At 41.1% G+C, this 21,850-nt stretch overlaps 1 protein-coding gene across 2 annotated transcripts in view; it reads left to right on the top strand.

Moving 5' to 3' along the window:
• Nucleotides 1-21,850, top strand: part of LOC119116275 (formin-like) — a 32,286-nt gene that overhangs the window by 3,193 nt on the left and 7,243 nt on the right. The window contains exons 3-15 of one of the 2 annotated variants that reach the window (XM_037241548.1): nt 2,109-2,269; nt 5,926-6,046; nt 6,471-6,532; nt 7,657-8,327; nt 9,727-9,868; nt 13,203-13,290; nt 16,153-16,214; nt 16,342-16,430; nt 16,969-17,098; nt 17,177-17,323; nt 17,428-17,487; nt 17,558-17,678; nt 20,702-20,794. In XM_037241548.1, coding sequence (XP_037097443.1) covers nt 2,109-2,269; nt 5,926-6,046; nt 6,471-6,532; nt 7,657-8,327; nt 9,727-9,868; nt 13,203-13,290; nt 16,153-16,214; nt 16,342-16,430; nt 16,969-17,098; nt 17,177-17,323; nt 17,428-17,487; nt 17,558-17,678; nt 20,702-20,794 — 1,947 coding nt within the window. Of the gene's footprint in view, nt 1-2,108; nt 2,270-3,898; nt 5,835-5,925; nt 6,047-6,470; nt 6,533-7,656; nt 8,328-9,726; nt 9,869-13,202; nt 13,291-16,152; nt 16,215-16,341; nt 16,431-16,968; nt 17,099-17,176; nt 17,324-17,427; nt 17,488-17,557; nt 17,679-20,701; nt 20,795-21,850 lie in introns of those variants that run through there. The other variant, XM_037241552.1, reaches the window with a different exon arrangement.

The following is a 21,850-nucleotide window of genomic DNA, read 5'->3' as shown; positions in this document are numbered from 1 at the left end:
GCAGAGAAATACAGCCCAAAGTTATCTCTCTTGCTCTATCTTAATTGCAACAAGGTTTAGTGAGCAACTGTTTAAATTTACATTCACCAGTGGAGTGAAACAAGGCGAACCAAATTTTCTGTGCCTGAGTTGGGAGGCTGTCAATCCCAATAAAAGCACTCTTTAATAATCCTCCATTCTCTACTTCCTATTTGCCAACCAGAATTGTATTTCAGATGAAAAATGTAGAAGCTTTTACGTCAGTCTGCTTTGGTTCTCAGATGAGCTTTTTCTCTTGAGGTTCCAATGTTATTTGATTTAGTCGACCGTAAAGCATCCCGAGACCATTGAAGAAGAATAACCGGTCAGAGTGGCAAGTGGGTTAATCCATCATCTTTGACGATGCCCCGCTGTCACATTGGAAGGTTCCTGAGCCATGCAAAACGCAGACAGACTTCTTGAGAGTATGACACGGCAACACCCACACATTGTGACAGCTGCTCGTTTTCACTGTTTCATCACTTCATTCTCCTTTATGATGAAGCAAAACTGACCTCATGTTCATATAGATGACTATGATTCCGTTTTAGATCATGTAATGCTTTTCTTGTCATACTTAACTATGTCATCTGAGAACAGCCTCTTATCCGCACTGCGTGTTGCCACTTATTGACATTATGAGTCTGTCTCGGCAGGGAGGCAGATTAAATGACAATAATCTTACATTCCCCCCCCCCCCCCCCCCTTCCCGGGGTCGATCAAAAGACTGCATGTGCTAAATGAAGCCCTATGAATAACCTATCAAATAGTAGCTGTTTATTTGAAATAATAGTTGCAGTTTCCTCATTTCCTAATGCCGCTACAGAGTTTCCAAAGGTACAGTTGTTATATTGCAACACTGTGTGCAGTCATTCAGAGCTAGACTGCAGTATTTGGTTGACAGAATTAAGATTACACCACTCTGGCCAGATGGAGGCAGTGTAGGCTCTCTCTCGCTCTCTCTCTCGCTTTATTGCTTTCTCTCTCTCTCGCTTTATTGCTTTCTCTCTCTCTCTCTCCCTTTCTCTCGCTCACTCTCTCTCTTATGTGAAATGTTATTAATGTTTCAGATAAATGGCATGGCTGCATACTAGCCAATTGTGGTGGGCAGTTTTGAGTGTTTTCCATTATCCTGCAAAGCTTTCCCACTTGGTTGTGTGCGCATGTGTGAGATTTTGGGGTGGCGACGGGGAGTGCCGTGACTGAATTTAAGGCATTTGGCCCAAGGTCAAATTGCAGGATCCTATTCGAAGGGACTACCAATAAGAACTCAATGCAGTCACACTGCAGTTACCTTATTTAATGTCAAAGACACTTGCTAGAAAATGAGACTAGGATGTGATACTATTTCTATGTCTTTGCTTTTTGTTCTCTATGTTTTGTCTTATTTGATCATCTTTCATCACCTATAGTGCTCTCCTTTCTCTTTTTGCATGAATGATACTCACGTGTCACTTTGTGTGTTCTTTCACGTTCCGCTACTGAAGTTGATGTGCTTTGACATGGGAGTCCAAAAGCATGCAAGGATGCTTCTACAGGTTGTGTTTCCAGTTTGCCACTGAAATGTTAATACCAATAGCACTATATTTAGAATGGGAATATGAAATATAGAAGACCATTCATAAATCTGGATTCTGAAAATGTAATCCTGCTGCTGCTGCATTTTTCTCCTCACTGGACAGGAGAGGGCAGGCGAGGTGAAGTTATATAGCTGCATTTCTGGTTGCAGCTTCATTTTTTTTTTTTTTTTGTAAACAATGAACATGCAGTTGAAAATATATATACTAAAGGTGTTTTTGGGATTGTCCATATTGCATCATTATAGCTTGCTGCTGGTGTGGCCTGTAGGAAGAGAGCCGAGTAAGTGGAGATAAAAATAGCTTAGTGCCCCTGAGGCTTGCAGAAAAACACGACTCTTTATCGCTCAACATTTGATGCTAAGAGATTATGATGCCTCCTTTCAAACCAATTGTATTATCCACACAGGCCAGGCTACACACTACAAGCACAACTTGACTAGCCACTCAGCAACTCTGCATGCAACACACACTGCAAATTATGCTGAGCTTGTGTATCCCCCCTTCCATTAGACGACTCCCTCCTGCGTCATGATGATATTTGGATGCTGGATGACCCCCAGGAGCCCCTGTCCCGTGTTCCCCGCCCCGATCACCTGGATTTCCTACGCATTACACCACCAGAGGATGACATCATCGGGGATACACCTTATTATCCCAAACTGGAGTGCACGGTGAGGGTCACTATGCTTCAACACCATACGTTCACAACATTGCCCTGAAGTTTTTCCCCAAGCACATGATTGCAAATTCTTGAAATGGATTAAAGGGTCATGGATTCTAATCTGCAGACAGATCCCAAGATAAAACTGACTCAGATAATTCCTTGTTGTACAAAATAGTTTACCATTTAAACTTTTTGAAGTGTGTAAACGACAATTAAAAATTCTAGTTTTTCCATTCCTGTGGCTGATGAGGTGGATTACTTACTTTTTAGATGTGGTTTTTTTTTTTATCAGTGTAAGCCATATATTCTTCTAAAACTATCTGCAGTGACATTTTGCATTTATGGTGATAATACTAGTGCAATAAATTAGTGACTTGACATTAATTAAAGTGACAGCCCTCTAACATACTTTTGCAGCATTGGCATTCTCACACACCCAACGCCTTATACACATATTGTCTCTGCTCCAGTTCTGTTGTCACACCTGGAACAACAAAGTTAGACGGCAAAAAGTTTTCTAAACAGCGTTATATAATGGCGTGATTTTAAAACAAAGTATTTACTCCCTGCAGCTGAGCTCAGGTTTTTGGATCAATCCATGTAAATACTGTTCCATAACGACAACGCTTTGCAATCAATGCTGTGTTAGAGCCTCTGAGGGGATTTAGTGTGTGTGCGGGAATGGAATACCACTGTGGTTACATAACAAAAGCCAGCAAAAGCCCACATTCTTGTGAGCCTTTTTTTTTTTCATACGCATGCATGATATAAATTCTGAAAGTCATACATATAAATAGTGCAAATTATGATATCATTGTACCCGAGGTCTACCTTGTACTTTAATTTGATTTGTAAATAACGATAAATCTAGTAAGAAAAAAAGATATCTAGAGTTTTGCCACAACAAAATCAGTGTGAAAACATATATTATAAATTTCTAATTATATTATATTATTATAAACACTGAAAGTCAGCCATATAAATAGAACAAATTATTATATTATTGTACCTGAGGTCTACCCTTATACTTTCATTTGATTTATGAATGTCAATAAATAAATTCAGTAGAAAAGAAATCTAGAGTTGTGCCACAACAACAACACAATTTTCATTCACACAGTTACAATGAGCGAAAACATCATTGTGTTGCACATTCTTCCATGGGTACAGATTAGGTGTTCAATCTATGAGATTATGAAAGGCACTCAAAAGGCAATGACCTTTTGTTGCTTGCAGCAACAAGAGCAATGTAAAATAGAAAATAACCCAACCCAATTTGGAGCAGCTCAGAATCATAAATAAAATGGAAATAAGGGCAGTTATGACTAATTGCAGTCGGAATGAGTCAGACTCAAATACGGAGTACTCTAACCGTACCTAATATGTTACTTATCAAACCAGTTTTATGAGTTTTCACTATGTTAGCTGACTCTTCATTGCCAATTGCTCTCGTTTGCTTCTCCAACTGACCACACAACGGCCTTCTGTGTTTACTACTTTGCCACGCTGCCATTTTTTGAATGTGATGTAAGCAGACACCTGCGGCTGGTACGACAGGTTCCCTCCCAGAAAGGGAGGGGTCTGAAGAAAGGCGTCCACAGACTGGGTAGACCAGTGAGACGCTTTTTTTTTTCTCCCCCTCAACCTGCAAGTTTGTTGTTTTTTTTTCTCTCATGCAACACTCGCCTGGACTTCTCGCTAAGACAGATTGCTAAAGAAGACAGACGCGAAGCAGAAGGAAAAGCTCAGTCATGGACCACAGACTTTATGGCAGCAGCAAGAGAAGGATAATCCACATCATCAACATGGAAAATACAGCTCACCTTCTGGGAATAGTTTGAATTGCTCTGTGAAAGTTGAACTTTCTCCCGTCAAGATTACAACAGGATATAGATCCAGATATTGAACAGATTGACCTGACACAGGAAACTTTCTCAGAGAACTTTTTTCCACTACACTAATAGTTTTTCTTTGACTCAATGATTATTCAACTTGCGTCACACATACAGTAGCATTGTTATTAGTCCTCTCTTGGAGAAGGTAAGAAGAGATTTGTCCATACAAAGACCTTTTTGTTTCCTGCCAAAGTTTGGGGTGGAATAGGAGCAGCCATATATTTGGTTTTTTCTTTCACTTTATGCCAGTGTGACGTTTGAATGAGAATGGACACGGGCAATCCAAGTAATATCTCTGATACACAAAGACCAAAGCCCTCTAGTACTTTGATAAGTGTCTTTAACAATATTCTCACTAAGGACAGGTCAGATATGCAACCTGCTGTGTTGACGTCCTTTAAGGAAGTGTCAGATGATGAAGTATGTCAAACTCAAAATGAAAATGGGCTGGATTTGTCTCCAAGGGATGTTGTTGATTCCTGGGAAACTCACAAGGAGTCCGACAGTCCATTTAAAGGACAGTTGTCACACTCGTTAGACCAAGACACAGTGATCGGAACTAGAGTGGATACACATAGTGACTCTGAAAATGAAGAGGAGGGGGCGGGGCTTGAAAGTAGAAGCCTGTCAAAGAAGTTGTTGATTGTCAGGAAGCCAACCTTACCTGGGGATAGCAAAGATTTAAGTGATGGAGATGCACAGCGAGACGCCACTGGAGCAGATATACCACAGTTTCGAACACACGGGTTTAAGGTGTCACCTTTGGAATCATTTTTGTCTGCAGACATATCCAGTCGAAGTACTATCTTGTCAACTTCAGGAATATTTAACAGAGGAGAAGCAACAAGCATAGAAGACCACGGAAGTGAACTAACAAAAGACCGTGAAGAAATTGATTGTTCTCAGCCCGTTCCCGCCATCATCCTAAATGATCATGATAATACATTATCTGGAACATGTGAGCAAAATGACGATGATCGACTGCCTCGCCAAGTGACCCCCTCTTCAAGTCTTGAGGAGCGATCAAAAAATGAGGAAACAAAACCAACACTGTACTCATCAAGTGATCTTCAGCAAAATGACAAACTTTCCCCCCAGCATTCTTCAAAAACTCCATCCAAGGACACAACGTACTCTTCACCCAATTCTTTTCAGATGCCGGCTCTGTTTAGTGGTCTACGGGTACTCAAGAAAGGAGCAGTTGGGGAAGAGAGAGAGACTATGTCCGAGATCAAGCAGAATGAGAAAGATGCTGACCTGGCATTGCTCAGTTTAAAGAAAACAGTCAACAAAACCAAGCTCCTACCTGAGCAGAAGACATCAGCTACAACCAAAAAACACCTCGAGCCTAAACCGCTCTCGGAAAATCTGAGAAACACTCCGCACCTTAACCTCGAAGTTGAAGCAGAAGCTAACGAAAAAAAGGAGTCTGAGGCCGGAGTTGAAGTTGCAGGTGACAAAACCTCCCATCCAGAAATCAGGAAAACCTCCGACTTGGCATATGATACTTTTCGGAGTATGTTTGGCCCTAAATCTGTCAAAAAGGAAAAAACTGAACCTTTGGATCTGGAAGCGGTGAGAAGGAAGATTAGGAATGACAAAGAAACTCTCCGATCTATTTTTGAGAGATCCTCCAAATCTCCCAGCAGGGAACTCAAAGCCCCCACTGAAGCTAATGTATGTCATCACCTCCCAGAATATTCACATTTATGATTATCATAAAAAGATACGGTACCAATTTTCCATGAATACACTTTTGTTCTGACAGACGGAGGCCACGTCACCTGCGGACAGTGAGGACCGGACCCCGGGTCGTTTGCAGGCTGTGTGGCCACCACCCAAATCCAAAGATGAAGAAGAAAAGGTTGGGCTCAAGTACACAGAGGCAGGTAAGAAACAGAATTTACAAATGCAACTACAATTTAATGCCGACCCTCAATAATATTTTTTTTTAATTAAAACTCATGAATCTTGGTTTAGGTGGTTCCTATTTCTGCCTTCATTCATTCTTATCCACGTATCATCTCACTAACATGTTTGACTTGACTAAATGTTTTACTTAGTGCAGCACACTGTCACCTGCCTGATTAAAAACTGGTTGCTTAAGTTGCAATACTGGTCCATCCGTGAGCAGTGACCCAACCCTCTGTAGAATTTTATCATTTGTTATATCAAACTCAGCTGCAAGTCTTGCAGGACCAGAAATTTGTCATTCTTCTTGTTTGATTAGTCATTCTGTTTGTAAACGTGCAAACACACAGACAATGATGATAAATGAATTTTTGGTGTCATCAAAATATGATTTGTGTTCAGAGCACCAGGCTGCCCTCCTGCAGCTCAAGAGGGAATGCAAGGAAGACTTGGAGCGAATGCACGTAAGTTGTGTCACTGTGTCAAACCACCTTCAATGATATGGGAATAAATCATAAATAGTGAAACTGCAGGGACACTGTTCAGAAATTTACATCCGCACTGTAACAGTATATGAATGGAAATACACTTAGCTGCACTTAACTATTATGGACGCAAGATGGCGCCAAGTAAGCATGAAATGTTCTAACAGCAGCAGAGAACCAATAGCCACAATGTACTACGGTACATAAATTATTAAGAAAGTAGATTTTGTTTCAACAGTAATCAAGAAATCTTGGGTTATTTTCCCTCGAATACTCGAGATATACAATTCATTTTGTATTCGTATGGCGCATTCACATATATAGAAAAACTGATGAAGAAAGAACAGAAATACAGCAAAATAATTTCAATTACATCAGGAAATTATTTTTTAAATGTGATCAATTGTTAGGTGCATGTTTATTTACATGTAAATGGTTGATGTGGAAAAAACAACAACTAACAATTATAACAAGATCAGCTGTCTCGTTTTAGTGTAGTGAAGTCTTCACAATTTTAATTTATAAAAAGATTGCAATATATTTTGGTATAAAATTGAGAATGAATAAAAGACAAAGAATTAACTGTCAACCACAACTACTAGACAGCAATTTTTTTAATGTTATTGTCACTTGATTATATAACGTAAAGTTAGTTATGAATTGATTCATTGGCAAATTTCTCAATGAAAATCTGAGCTCAGGATTTATTTTAGAATCTCCCGCTTTAAAACCTTTAATTTACCCTACTTAATAGACTGATGTCGAGACTGAGAAACATGTCGGCCCACAACAAAGGGTGGGAACGTGCCTCATGCTGTTTCGAAGTGAAATAAGTTAATAAGGAACATGTGTAAGGTTCATTGCCCAACAATTTCCTTGTTGTGTCCAATCAATACTTTGCTTTGTTTCTTTCTTTTTTGTTGTTGTTTGAAATGTCAAATGACCTTTTAGTTGATAGATTTTCTCTGAGCAAGCCATGGACCAAAAAATATAAAAATAATAATAGAATATATTGTGCAACAATCATTTTTATCCAATACAGATTATTAAAGTTATTCCGTTGGAACATGAAATGACTAATATCCATGGTTGTGTTTTTACAGTCTGATTTTGAGCTTGAACTCTTCCAACTTCGCGGCGAGCATGCTGTTTCAATATCAAACCTTGAAGGCATCATTGCCAAGATGCAAAAAGACAGGACCTACAATGTGGAGGGCAGACAAACCCGAGACGTGGCTGTGTCGACTGCAGATGACCCAACAATCAAAACTTGGCGAACTGTGGGGATCCAGACAGACAGAGAGACGTTCATCAAAAGCCCAGAGGGCGAAGCGGGCGGTCTCGTTCAAACAGCCGGCCAGAACTTCCCGAATAAACTTAACTTGGACTCTATCGGACTCAATCTGGGGATTAAAACGGCTTCGGGGCCTACCGGACCACCCCCGCCTCCGCCACCCCTGCCAGGCTCTTTGGGACCGCCGCCACCACCTCCACCTCCCCTACCAGGCATGACTGGAGCAGTGCCGCCGCCGCCAGCTTTACACGCCGGGGGTGGCCCACCACCACCACCACCACCGCCTCCCCCTCCTGGTCTACCTGGAGCAGGGCCTCCACCTCCTCCCCCTCCTCCAGGCGGCAACCCCCCACCACCTCCACTCATGGGGGGGTTCAGTTTCAGAAGTATCTTCGAAAAGCCCCCTCGGAAACCCGCTATCGAGCCCGCCTGTCCCATGAAGCCTCTGTATTGGACCAGGATTCAAGTACATGACGATAAGTATGTATATGTATAAGTATGCACTTATGATAATAAATTAGCAAAGCTAAGGAGTTTGAACGTACAGGTAGAGGTGGAAAAAAACTCGACATTCCTAAACAATCATTCAAATTCCAATTAGTGCAATGAGTACCTCGCACATAGTCCAATTGGTTCTGTCCAGCACTAAGAATTGTAGGCCTCGGCACCATTCCCTTGAACTGCGGAGTCTGTATTTGTAAGTGGATTATCCAGCCCATTTACTGTGGTTGTGGTCGCTGCCTCATGAGTGCCAGGCGTTCAACTTTATGACCTTGTATTTCCATGGCTGGATTAGTTGGGGGAAGCCGTGTTTTGGTCCGTGCGTTCTCACCGGACAAGGCACCGCAGCAGCACCTATAAATTTAGCCATAAAGGGTCGAGTTAAGGGGTACTAAAAGGGTTTGACTCTAAGTGGATCAGCTGTGTGATCTTTGGTAATGGTGTGATGGTCTAAAAAGTTTGAGTTTGAAATGTTGCCAGCTCCTCAAATGTGAACCAAAGCACACATTATACACGACAAGCATTTTAATTTAGTCTACTCCGTATTGTCTGTGGAATTCAAAGTCTCAGAACCTTCAGGAGAAAAATCTTCTTGGCCAATGGTTCGTTAGACTCAACACTAATTTTGCATTATTAGCAGTGCTAGTGGATTTAGGTCATGGGTGAGGTCATTAGTGCCTAATGCCTATTAGCACTTAATGACAATTTAGGTAGACGAGGTTAAGTATGTCTTGGATAGTCTTTGGTTGCCTTTTTTTTTCTCTCAAGATGTTCTTCAAGAAATTCTGTATGATTTCCATCCACATTTCCAAATGTCTTGTTTTATGTTTAGTCAAACTTAAACTTGCTGTACCGTTTTCATAGAGTAAAAAAACTGATGAGCTAAACTACGACGCAGTGATTTTATGGAGCCGAAAGCATTGTCTCTTGATTTGATTACCATAATTTAGGGTTAGCAGACGACTGATGTGTTGGTAACAGCAGAGTGTTAAACATCCTCTTGACTTGAAGCAGCTCATGTTCTCCTTTTTACATCTGTTTGTTTTTATTATCCTTGTTACTCAGCAACTTCTGAATTCATTGTAGTTCATTTGCTGGAAATGTTCCATAAGGACACAAACAAGCTTGCATCAATGTTTGGTTGTGTTTATCACCTCGGGCATAACCAGGGCGCTTGCATTTTAAGTACAGTCTGGTTTAGAAGGTTAACATCCATGTTTTTTGGTCTCAAAGTGGAAATGTAAATGTTATAAAGGTTTGTAGGTACGTTCAGTAAACATCTGTAATCTCCCTAAAATGCAACACACAAATTCTGTTTAGAAAGTTGAATCACAGCCTTCATCTAATTGCTGCAAATGTTCTTTGTTTATTTTTTCAGCAACAAGACTTTGTGGGGCTCGCTAGAGGAGCCAGACATCATTGATCCAAAAGAGTTTGAAGAGCTTTTCTCCAAGGCCACAACTCAGCCAATGAAGAAACCTCTGTCGGATACGTATGAGAAGAAAGCAAAAACAAAGAAGGTAGAGTTACGTCATATCCACCTTGAATTCATTTCTAGAAATTACACATATGCATCTTAAAGTTAAGGTATCTTAAGGTTAAATGCAAATGTGTTGTACTAAAAAGTTAAATACAACTGAACTCCACCTACCAGTACTGGATTTAAGAATTAGAAAGCTTCTGTAATATTACGCAAAGTTGAAACAAAACAGTAAAACACTTGACTTTACAATTTGACCGCAAATGACAAGAATTGGCATATGATGGAATAATCGATAGAATAATCGATTCTAGAAATATTCAATAGTGATAGCTCTACAACAATTTTATTATGTGTAATATGGATTGGTGGGTGGGTTGCTAGGTAGCCAAGTTGATACAGTAGTGACATCAGAGGTATATTCCCACAAACATTGGATGAAGTTTCAAATTGTACAATATTTAACTTACGAGGTTCCACTGTATTTCCCCTTCACCTAACCGCCTAATGCGTTAAACATGTTGTCGGTTCTGAACATCTGCTGCAGCCATTGCCCTGTCAGCACGTTGGCCGCCTCGTGGTCCTGACTGTGGCGTCCGAGTAGACAGTCCCCTTTAAATCTATACACATCCTTTATTCTGATCAATTTGTCAAGGCTCCACACGGGTCCACAGGGCCACAATGTGTGTGTGGGGGGGGGCACGTGTATGTGTGTGCACGGTGTCCTTAGTCTCCATCCTCAAATCATCCCATTCAGTCTGGTCACTCTTAAAGTGGCAAAAGCATTTGATCCAACTAAAGTCAGCCACATCCAGACAGAAACACTTCCAACTGTCTCCTGTCGGGGGCTGACATCAGCTTAGAAGAAGTCTCATGGAAACTTTGCTGGCGCAGTAATCGAAAAGCTTTCTGTGAAAAGTAACACATTAAGAGATACTCATTTTCAGGTCTATATTTTTCTTTCTGTCGTCCAACTCGAGCTTTGATGACTCACATTTCTAAATAAACTATTTAATGGTGCGGGCCTAAAACGTGCTGGAAAATCCAGAAAAAGCTGTCCATCTCTTTAATCTTAAAAAAAAAAAAAGATCCAGAAGTCTTTCAAAGGTCTGCAACAGCATAGTTATGATGTGAGTAAGCTCTAATTAATTCATAATTAATTGAGGAGCCGAGCGCGGACATGCAATTGTGTGATGCTAGCATGTTTTGGGCCATTTATGCACTTGCCCCAAAAAGTGTTGCCAGATCAGGTTGTCCCCACAGCCCAGGGCAGAGAAGTAGGAGGGACTGGAATGTATTTGTGCATTATGCATATGATCCACTTCCCTGATCTCCAACAACTCCTCACAGCATTAAGTTTAATGTTAGGGGATGTAGCTGATGCCTCCATGAGTGATAATCTTTATCATGTGTGCCACAGAAAAAAAAAAAATCAAAGCTCCAGTTTATTCTGGAGCCTTTCTCTGTGTGCTGATTAGCATATCAAAGTAGAAGAGCCGACGTCGATGACAGCTTTTTTTTTTTTTTTGCCAGGGTGGGCTTTGTGTAATTGCAGTCATGTGGCTTCAATCCACTGGCGTTGCACCAATAGGATTTGGAAAGGGGCGAGCAAACAGTTTGCATGTCACTGCCGTCTTTATCGAATGATGACAATGGAGAGGAGAGATTGTCAAAAGTCAAACAAAATGATCATTTCTTCTACTCCTATAAATTCAACTTTATGCATTATCTCCTTCCCCACATGAGCATGCACAGTCATGGGGCGTTTATTGAAGACATATTTGGAGAGGGTGTAAGATGAACACCAGTGGGTGTGACTGGGGTTTGTTGAGTTTATCAAGTTGGTTAATGATGAGACACTTGTTATTGCTGCCGGGGTGATAACAGACAGATAGTCGGGCGAAGGTCAGCAGTTCAGCTCAGTCGTGCAAATTGAGACTGCTTGATTCTTCCCACTGCCAGTGACATCAGCCACCTGCTTCTTCTTCTTTCACTTTTTTCTTCGATCATTACCTCTGCTAATAAAGTTCTGTTTCTATCATATTTAGGTTTGTCTGTAATTTTATGCGCAATGTCCCTTGTTTTCTATAATGGAATTTCCCGAAACATAAAATCCATCATTTGTAAAGGGAATAACTTGAAAAATTAGTTGAGTCCAATTTGAAATCAATTATGAAGCAGGCTAGTTTTTTTGCTTGCAGCTGTATTTTGATTATTTTGTAATGTGGGGAGAAAAACATATAATGCATTAATGTCAAAACCCATCAAGGTTGCAATTAGTTTTTGTGCTCATTTTAGGATCCCGCTCAATAACTGAAAGGAGGTAACAAAATATCAGACGCACATTCAAAGCAATTCACTTATTGATTTCACATGGTTAAAAAAGGCTTAGCCAGCCCCGGGGTCTTGTTTCATTTTAATAGCTCCTTTGCGTTTTCCCTTCAAGATAAACAGTTCCCATTTCTTCCACAGGAGGGAGCCGTTTGCTATTGATGTCTATCTATCTCAGCATCATTTATCCTTCTACCTTAGTCAATCCTCTATGAATGAGACCAAACATCCAGCATCTTTTCTCATTAGCTTAACTGTTTGGCCTAATTGGCAAGTTTCTGCAGCCACAGTGAGAAGGAACGGCTCCTGGGCCGCTTTAAGTGTGGCCCGTCCAAAGTGCTTAATTAGAGGTGTTGAGGAAAGCCTGGTACTCCCAGAGTGGGAGATCCCCAGTGATCCAGGTAATAGAGCTAGAAGCAGCATGGCACCCACTAAGGCTCTGTAATGCAATACCCACTTCTAAGGCTTCTGCACGCCAGCTCCCACTGGACAGCCCAGTAGCCGACAACACCATAATACCTAATGAAGAAGCCTGACACATTAAGTTTTAGAGCAGAGCCCTACCTTGCCAAAACTCTCATCAGGTTTACGGCTAATTCAGTCATAAGTAATTGTGACCATGTGTAGGCACAAATAAAAATCCTGTGAATTTATAGTTTGTTATAAAACAAAACAAAAAAAACTGCGTCTTGTTGCCTCGCTCTTCGAGACTGTCCTTTTATGGTGCTACTGATGCCTTTGTGTTTTCATTGCGACTTGATTATTTTGATGATATCTCTCGTGTGGTATCTGGTGAAGCGGCGTTTACGTTTCCAGTTTGGAGATGATGTCGTACTGCCTTTCCATGCAGGTATGTGCCAGCTCGGCATTTCCATGTGTCACCGTGAAGGGTCGTGTCCATTTTTATTGTCCGATAATAATAAACCGTCAATGTCCTGTTATCTGAAAAAATCATCACCAGAACAATGTTGCACAAGTAGATGTTCTCCCTCGCAATGCTCTGTTCTGACTAACAATAGCAAGGAATTTTGGTTTCTCTCCAGAGGATCAAGCTGCTGGACGGGAAGCGTTCGCAAGCTGTCGGCATCCTTATATCAAGCCTGCATCTGGAAATGAAAGACATTCAGCAAGGTAAAAAAAAAACATTTCCTGCTTTCAGCATGTCCACAATCATTTTTAATGCCTCAAACAAAGAGATCATCATTGAAATGCCATGTTCTAAATCAACAATGTTTCCATTGAGCAATAAATTGGGAAGGCCTCTTGATGAAATGCAGATGAAGTATTTTGAGTGATGAACTGCTCAACAGCGCAGAATAATTTCCTACATTTGCGACAGCGTCTAAGTTGTAACTAGAGACACATTTTAGTATTTGTTTCCCTTTCAACTGAAATGTGTAGAATTTCAGTTTCCAGTTTCCACAATGGGAAAGAAAATGCCCCAATTAGTCAAAATGTGAGACAGCACCACTGGCATGAAAACAGACAACCTAGTCTAGCTCAGATCCCATCTGCACTGTTTATAATCAGAAAGACGTCTGCTTCAATTGAAGAACCGCACGCTTAGCAGCTCGTTTGTGGAAAATGCAGGCATGCACGTAAACACATAAAATAGAGTGTTCAAAACAGCGTTCGATGCGCCGGGAATGGGTCCTGTCCAGGGATTGTGGCGGAGGCTGCTTGCCGCCTGCTAGTCTGAGCACGCGGCCAGCAGATCTGTTTATTGTAGCCAGTGACGGTTTCCACAAGCCTAATGGGACTGACACCCCGCTAATGATCTAAACATGAACAAAACCACCTTCAACTGTTTGTAGGAACGGAGCTACCACATAAAACATAAGCAAAGAAAGCCACACTTGGAAACTGATTGCTGTCTCCTTTCTCGCCATTATTTGCTAAAATGGAGCCCTCACGCCTCACTTATTCCTAATTTATTTGTCTTTTAAGGTTTAAAATGGACAATTTGAAGCTACAGTAAAACACCTTCATTAATGCTTGCATGTGGCCTGGCTTACTTGCAGGGTACATAAAGTGAACCCCACGTTTATCATAGGTGGTTTGTCCCAGATCCACCTGCAAAATAGAAAAAACACATTTCTTCATATCTTAACATGCTTCAAACACATTTAAAACTCTTCCAACGCAAACGTTGTACGACATTCAAAATTCAGACTTGCCTGTGCAGTCTACTGTAAAAACAATTAAAATCCTCATTATAGCAGCGGCGCAAACAATTAACGGAACATTAGGGAGAGACAGAAAGAATAATAGAAGACCTCCCTCTGGTCGATGAGACGGTTTGAACTGCACCCATCAGAGTGACTGGGGACTTCAACGGCCACCATGCTTCAAGAGCAATAGGGGGGTCTCCCCCATGCAACACCTCAGCCCCCAGCCCCTACATACACACATACACACTCCTCCTCACCTAAGCCGATGAGTGAAAAGTGGAAGGAAAGGGTGTGAGAGGGTTGGCAGGCAAGCTTTGATCTGTCGCCGTGGAGAGATATCCGGCTCCCCTCGGATCAGAGCGTTGCCGTACACATTGGAGCGGGCCCCCCTTTGGTGTGTGATTGACGGCTGCATGGCTGAGGGACTGAATAATCCACTCTAATAAGATGTAGGAAATGGACCTCCAGCGCTCCCTCTGAACCAGACCACATTGACAGCTTCACTGCAAGGGCAGCACCTGGGAACCAGAATGCAGCATATTACCTTGTTAGTTGATTGAAACGAGGAGGTCTGGGTAGTGTTAATGGCGAAGCATTTGGACCAATATTTTCCAGTCTGTGTGCCAGCCTGTGGAGTTTTTAATACAGAAAAAAAAATCCTATTTCTCTTCCAATGACACCATTGACAGCAGAAATTAGAAGGAATTCCGTTTGTTAAATGACCACGGAAATAAAGAATAGATCAACGTATTTTCTGTGATTCTTTTTCCTGGTCACTCCAGGTCAGTGCAGAGTAGTGCAATCATTTATGTCCAATTGGTAAAATGGTTGAACTTATACTGACCTTTTGCACTTTTCATGAAAAATGCACAGCAAATTAGGTCATTTAAATATTAAAATGACATTTGTTTTCTCATTGAAGTATTAATATAAATGTTTGACTGTACATTCACTGGCGGAGGTTGAGGGGGGACCGTGAGGGCACTGCCCCCCACCAAAATATGTTTGGACCCCACCCTCCCATGTGCTAGGCCAGATTATTGAACTGGGGATATTTTCCAATTTTTTCTGGAATCTTTCTCTGCAATTCTCCCCATCTACTAACGGGAACTTTTAACAAATATATATCAGTGTTTTTTGAAGAGTTTTTGAAGTTTGTGAAAAAAATGTATTTTGAGGACCCCTGAGATATCATTGGCCCCAAGGAAAAACATATTGATATCATATTGTAAAAGATAATAATGCATCATATTTTCCTCACAAATGTCCAAGTTTAGGTTTGCTTCAATGTCAAAATTCTGCTAGTATTTATTGTGAAATGGTGATTGGTTGTCTGTCAGATGAGGCATCCCCATGCCCCTCCTCCCACACTAGGCAATAAAGCTGTGACACCTCTCAGACATAGCGCAGGAGTTACTTTCCCTTTCAGCGCTGTCATCTATAGTTACGTGAAAAACACACGTGATGAAGATGAAGCAAAACTTGTTATAGGAAATGAATTACATCTTTCACATTTATTGTCATGAACATGTTTTAACTCTTGTTGTAAGCCCAGTAACAACATCACCAAATTGGAGTAAATTTGTTAATGGTTGCTCTCCCATTAAATCCAAATTGACAATGATAGATGACTTATCATAATGTTATTTGCTACAAATCAACATTTAATTTGAATTTTCCATTACGAGTCAGAAAAACAAGTTTGCTCTTCTCAATGATACGCCAGGAAAGCTTAAACGCCAGAAAGTTTTGTCCAAGATCTTTTCTCATTCTTTTATTTATTAGACTGACTGTTTATAATTAATACTGTTTATTCTTTCAGCTGTTCTTACTGTGGATAACTCTGTGGTGGATTTGGAGACCATTGAGGCTTTATATGAAAATGTAAGTACGTCTATTAAAGTTTAAAAAAAGAAAAACATTATAGCAAATCTGTTTGTATTGCTGCCAATAAAATATATTAGCATGTAACGTCAATCTACTTTAAGATTTATTTATTTTTTTATTGCAGAGGGCTACTCCTGATGAACTGGCCAATATCAAGAAACATTATGAGACTTCCAAAGAGGACGAGGTCAAACTGCTGGACAAACCTGAACAGTAAGACATCTCCTTAGGATAGTCAGACACTCAGACAATGCCCGATAATAAAAAGTCCCCTCCGCAGTTTCATGTCGTCAAGGTTAAGTAGTTCGGGCCAGTTAATGAGGCCTAAATCCAGTGGTGCCGCTGAGCCTGGCCTTCCCATTTCCATGTTTGACCAGAGCTGTCACCATAGCTGCCTGAGTCATCCCTACTCAGTGTCAGCGGACTCTAATCACACAGGATGTTACAGCTCCGCTCCCCTCCGACACGCCACTGTTTACATAAGTCGTCCCACGTCGGGCCCAGGCCAACTTTGATCAGTCCCTAGATGCCGCTCGGTTCTTTTTCCCCGCCGACCCCTTTTCGAGGCCAGCCAAGCGAAGCCCCCTATGACAATCGCCTGCCAGGTCGCACCAGCACTGACTCAGCCGGACCTGCACGGGGGAAGCGTGGCCTGCCAAGGACCCGGAATAGTCCTTCCTGTTAGACGTTTTGTTTAATTCTGTCATAACACATCACACCCCCATTCTCCTCCTCCCCTTGTGTTTTCCAGGTTCCTGTATGAGCTCTCCCAGATTCCCAACTTTGCAGGTCGAGCACACTGCATCATCTTCCGGTCGGTCTTCCTCGACACCATCTCCTCCATCCGCCGAAAGGTGGAGATTATAAAGAGCGTATGCAAAGTGAGAACACGGCTTCACTAAATCATCATGATGCTATTTTAAGGCTCTCTGTGATAAAGCCGTGTCTGTGTCTGTCAGGAATTGCTGGAGTGCAAACGTGTGAGCAAGATATTGGGTCTCGTTCTGGCCTTTGGGAATTATATGAATGGTGGCAACAGGACAAGAGGTCAGGCTGACGGTTTTACACTCGAGATCCTCCCCAAATTGAAGGACGTCAAGAGCAGGGTAATGGTCTACTAATTCAATACTCAAAAGGCTGTGTCAATAATTACTATTGATTACTAATTGACCATGATTACAATTTTATGACAGAGAACTTTATTTTTCAGGAGAGTCACATCAGTCTGGTGGATTACGTGGTTTTGTACTACCTACGAAATATTGATAGCGTGAGTTGCCTTCAGTTGAACAAACATGCTAATAAAATACATACATCTTAAAAGTGTCTTATTCTCCCAGGATGCTGGTACTGAAAAGAGCGTCTACCCCTTGCTGGAACCACAAGAATTACTCCAGGCTGCACAGGTCAAATTTGACGATCTAACGAAGGATCTCAGGAAGCTGAAAAAGGATTTGACAGGTATGTCTACCTTCATGATAAGCGCCAAACAGTATTAAAAATGGACATAGATAGATAGTTTTATTTTATTTATTTTATTTATTTTATTTATTTTAGTTTTATTTTAGTTGTATTGTAGTTTTATTTATTTTATATTTTACTATCTGTTGTTTTTTTTATCTTTTAATGTATCCTGGGTGTGTATGCAGTGGCGTCAGTGTTGGAGTCAACTTTCTAGCCATTCAATCTTGGCCAGCCTGGGCCACATAAAGGTTAAAGGCGATGCTCCCATGCGCCCCTGATGTCTGTGGTTATTTAAATCAACCAATAATACGGCATGTGAAAGCAATTAGATTGGCTCTCAGTCCTCTCTTAGATTTTTTTTAGATCGCTGTTAAAGCTTTCTCCTTTCTGACCTGGGGGAAAAATACAAAGGGTCTCCTAAAGGAGCCAGACCCACCTCAAGCTGTCACTCATTTATGAGTGGAAGACCCGAAGACAATAAATGCAACAGCGCTTGTATTTGATCTGCGCCAGCGCAGTCTGGCACAGTAGTCCTCCAGGGCGTAAGCATCACAGGGCCAGTGTTGGACTTTTGGTGAGCCCCACCTATGACTCCCACCAGCTATTATCCTGCGCAGCCTCCAGGAATAAATATTTATGCTGCCTGTTATAAACTCGCCTAAAGAAAGCAACTGGTCTTAATTACAACGCAAACACATTGGAGACGGTGTGAAACGCTCACACTGAATCCCATTTTGAGATTTCCTCAAGCAAGACTGTGTGTGCTCCTCACCTGATTCTAAGATGGCGACTGCAGTGTCTTTACTCTCTGACCTTGGGTCAAAGGTCAGGAGACTTGGTGTTAGCACATCTCTTCCAAATTGCAGCTGACAGTTTGCATCAATAGATGGTGAGATGTTTATGTATGAATTTTATTTGTATTTATTCATTTTCATTAAGGCGACATTTCTCTTTGAACGTCCTCGTTCATTACAGTGGACAGAAGTTGTGCTGATGCTCCCAAGCAGATCCCATAAAAAAAGAAACAGAGTTCTTTTGCTACTCGGGGGAGTTTAGTGTTTCACAGAAAGCCTGGCTAGCAGTTAGGCATTCATCACTGCGGCAAATCAGACAGTGTCCTGATTTTAAATGGCCCTTAATGTCACTTTCAGACATGGCCTTTAGTCTGAAGTCCATTTTACAATGGAGGCTGCGCTCGGAATGCCATGTGTGGAGTCTCATTCATTTCACTTGACTTGTCTAAGGCTCTACTACCTCATCTATGGTGTATATTTCCTTCTTTTTTTGGTTTTCTAAAGTGGAGGCAAGTGTGTATGAAAGGTCAACTCAACAAACTAAATGTCAATTGTTTTTTTTCACACTTATTGCCCCACAGTCATCTGTATCTTACGTCGTTTTACGCAATAGCCGGTGGACGCTCTTCCGCGGAGCTTTTGCAGATTGTGCAAAACATTTGTAAGTGCTACTTAAGCACCGTGGGGTATCCGACGAGTGTTTATCTCTTGCGTGTGGGCTCCTGCTTGGATGCGCTTGCAAATCGCCGCTGGCTCAGGAAAGGCTCAAATTCTCTTGGGGCTTTGTTGATTTAACACAGCCTATAAAACACACGCTAACATTCATCACCAAACTGGCTCCGTAAACGACTGAAGCATAGCAGCATTTTTTTTTTTCCCCCAATATATCTAAATGGCGACTAACTTGGCTGCGAAAGATGCTGAGTCTCCCTTTAAAGATCGGTGCTGGCTCCCATCATGACCCAGACTGTCTGTCTGACTATCATCAGAGACAGTTAGCAAAACAAAATCTGTGGTTGTGGTTGTTGTCTGCCGAGTGAGTATTAAAAACACTAAAGTTACATGACCACTAACAACTGATTTTAACGCACTCTTATTATGTGTATTAAATAATTTATCTCAATTTAATCTGCAGAATCTCTGGATTAATTTATATATGTATATATATTTATTTATTTATATATATATAATTCTCTTTTTTTCGACTTGTACTGTATACAAATTGTCAAATTAAATTACAGGTGCACCAATAAAATATATTTTTTTTAAATATTACTCTCAAGCTGTTTTTAATTTTCCGTGCTTTCTTCTGGAATTTATAGATACACAAATAAGATGGACGTGCAGAATGTCTTAATCAAAGAAATGCTGACACTAGAAATTTAGTTTTTATGACTGAACGAGGCTTTTTTATTTTTTTTTAAAGTCAGAACAGTTGTATTCTTTCTAGCTGCTGTGGCTTTGCAGCCTTCCCTCTTGCGGCATTTTCTGTCTGGACCACGTTTTGAGTAGAACCACTTTTAAATTCTACTCTTTGACTTTAATTGGTCTTTTGGAGTTGGGGTATTTCTGCAGAGGAAATGTGGTTTGTCGAAACAGGATATTTGGGTTCTTTTTATTGTCATAAGTGTTGGTTTTAGATTTTAGGAGGTGAATCCGAGCTGTTCATAGTTAAAACAGACATTTCCTCTGTGATTTCTTCAGACAACAAATAAATAAAAGATGTAATGGAGGGAGTTTACTGAGCTGCAGGTGCAAACATTGCTTTTATTGCTCTTCTTTGTTGCATAACAATTGACTGATTTAGTCATAAGAAAGTGGAGGTATTTATTGCGGCCATTAATGACTTACAGGTTGGAACATTGTGCCGAGTGCTCTCATCCGGCATCTGCGTGTCTCGCATCCCAGACTTACGTTTGACAGGAAGTGGGAAAGGTATCGGTTGGAACATGCTCAGTCACGGCTGTTTCCTGCGAGCGCGTGCGAGTCATGTCTTTTGGCAAAGCGGCGAAAACCCATCAGGAAACAGAACACACGCACATGCACAGTCACCTCTGACAGAATCATGCAGTAATTTCCTCCTTCAGCACATTTGCTGTTCTTTTTCCTCCTCTTATGTTGCATTACGTTATTCATGTAATGTTTTTTATTTTTGGATCGGGTTGTGTTACATCCCTAATCCCTTCCAATAGTTTATAATGTATCATTTTGCTCTCTTTACGCCAGCTTGCGAGCAAGATGTACGGAAGGTGTGTGCTGACTCAGCAGAAGAACACCTCCAGCCATTCAAACACAATATGGAAGATTTTGTCTCCACTGGTAAGTTAACTTTACATTTTATGAAAACATGTTCTAATTATGGTAACAAATCAAGCTAGCATGTACACGCCATCTAACCTACGGTAAGACAGGAATTAAGTCATGTTTACAGGAAATATTTCTATGAAAATCACTTTGACACCATAATAAAAATACAAATGAATAACAAAAAGGACGGCAGTAACTGTGTGAGTTGTATTTTTGCACTATTGTGCTGGTTCATTGTGAGCCATTCGTAATTTTGAAACATCATTTGTCGGAACCTCCTGAGCGCTTTATTTTTGCATCAATATTCAATTCTCATGTGAGCGTAATGTAGTGATTTTAAAGTAATGCACCAAAACATGTTTTCTGATTATTTAGAAATCAGATTTTCATGGCTTCTGAACAACAATTTAACTCTTGTATATCATCGTACAATGTGTACATTATTTTAAAACAGTGACAACTTGATGTCGTCCCATGTTAAGCAAGACTGTTGATTAACTTGGCCAGTATACAAGTCGACTGTGTTCACGCCCTCAATGGCGCATGTGCCCATTTCTGACCGCACCCATCTACGAAAATACCAAAAAAAAGAAAATTCCACCCGTGCGCACAGTTACTGTAGATTTCTTTTGACACAAAAGTAGGGCCCAGAATATTTAAAAGCATTCTAAGCCACTGAAGTTGCCAGAACATGACAAAAATACATCTGGACATCAAGTTTCTTTGTGTAAACCCCTTTTCCTACCACGAGCTGTTGCCCATGTTTTCGTGCGGCGTGTAATCATCTTTTGTGATGATTCTGTGACTTCAAACGGCAAAACAACGCAAATCATTTGCACATCAAACAACAACCGAGACTATTAAATTCTGAGTCATCACACTGATTGGATTTGTCACCCAGGTAAACGCAGGCAAGGCCAGCCAAGCGCAGATGCATGTGTTTGACACATTGTCCAAATTGGAGCGTGTCCACCAGACACGGCCAAGCTTGAGTACGGTCCAACAGATAAAGTGTGCTGTGAAAGTAGTGTTCCCGGGGAGCGCTGACCTTTAACCCCGCCTGTGGAG

Source organism: Syngnathus acus, chromosome 22 (assembly GCF_901709675.1).
Source record: "Syngnathus acus chromosome 22, fSynAcu1.2, whole genome shotgun sequence".
In the NCBI taxonomy this organism is placed as follows: domain Eukaryota; kingdom Metazoa; phylum Chordata; class Actinopteri; order Syngnathiformes; family Syngnathidae; genus Syngnathus; species Syngnathus acus.
The sequence above is the reverse complement of the archived record's forward strand: the minus strand, read 5'-3'. Positions and strand labels throughout refer to the sequence as shown.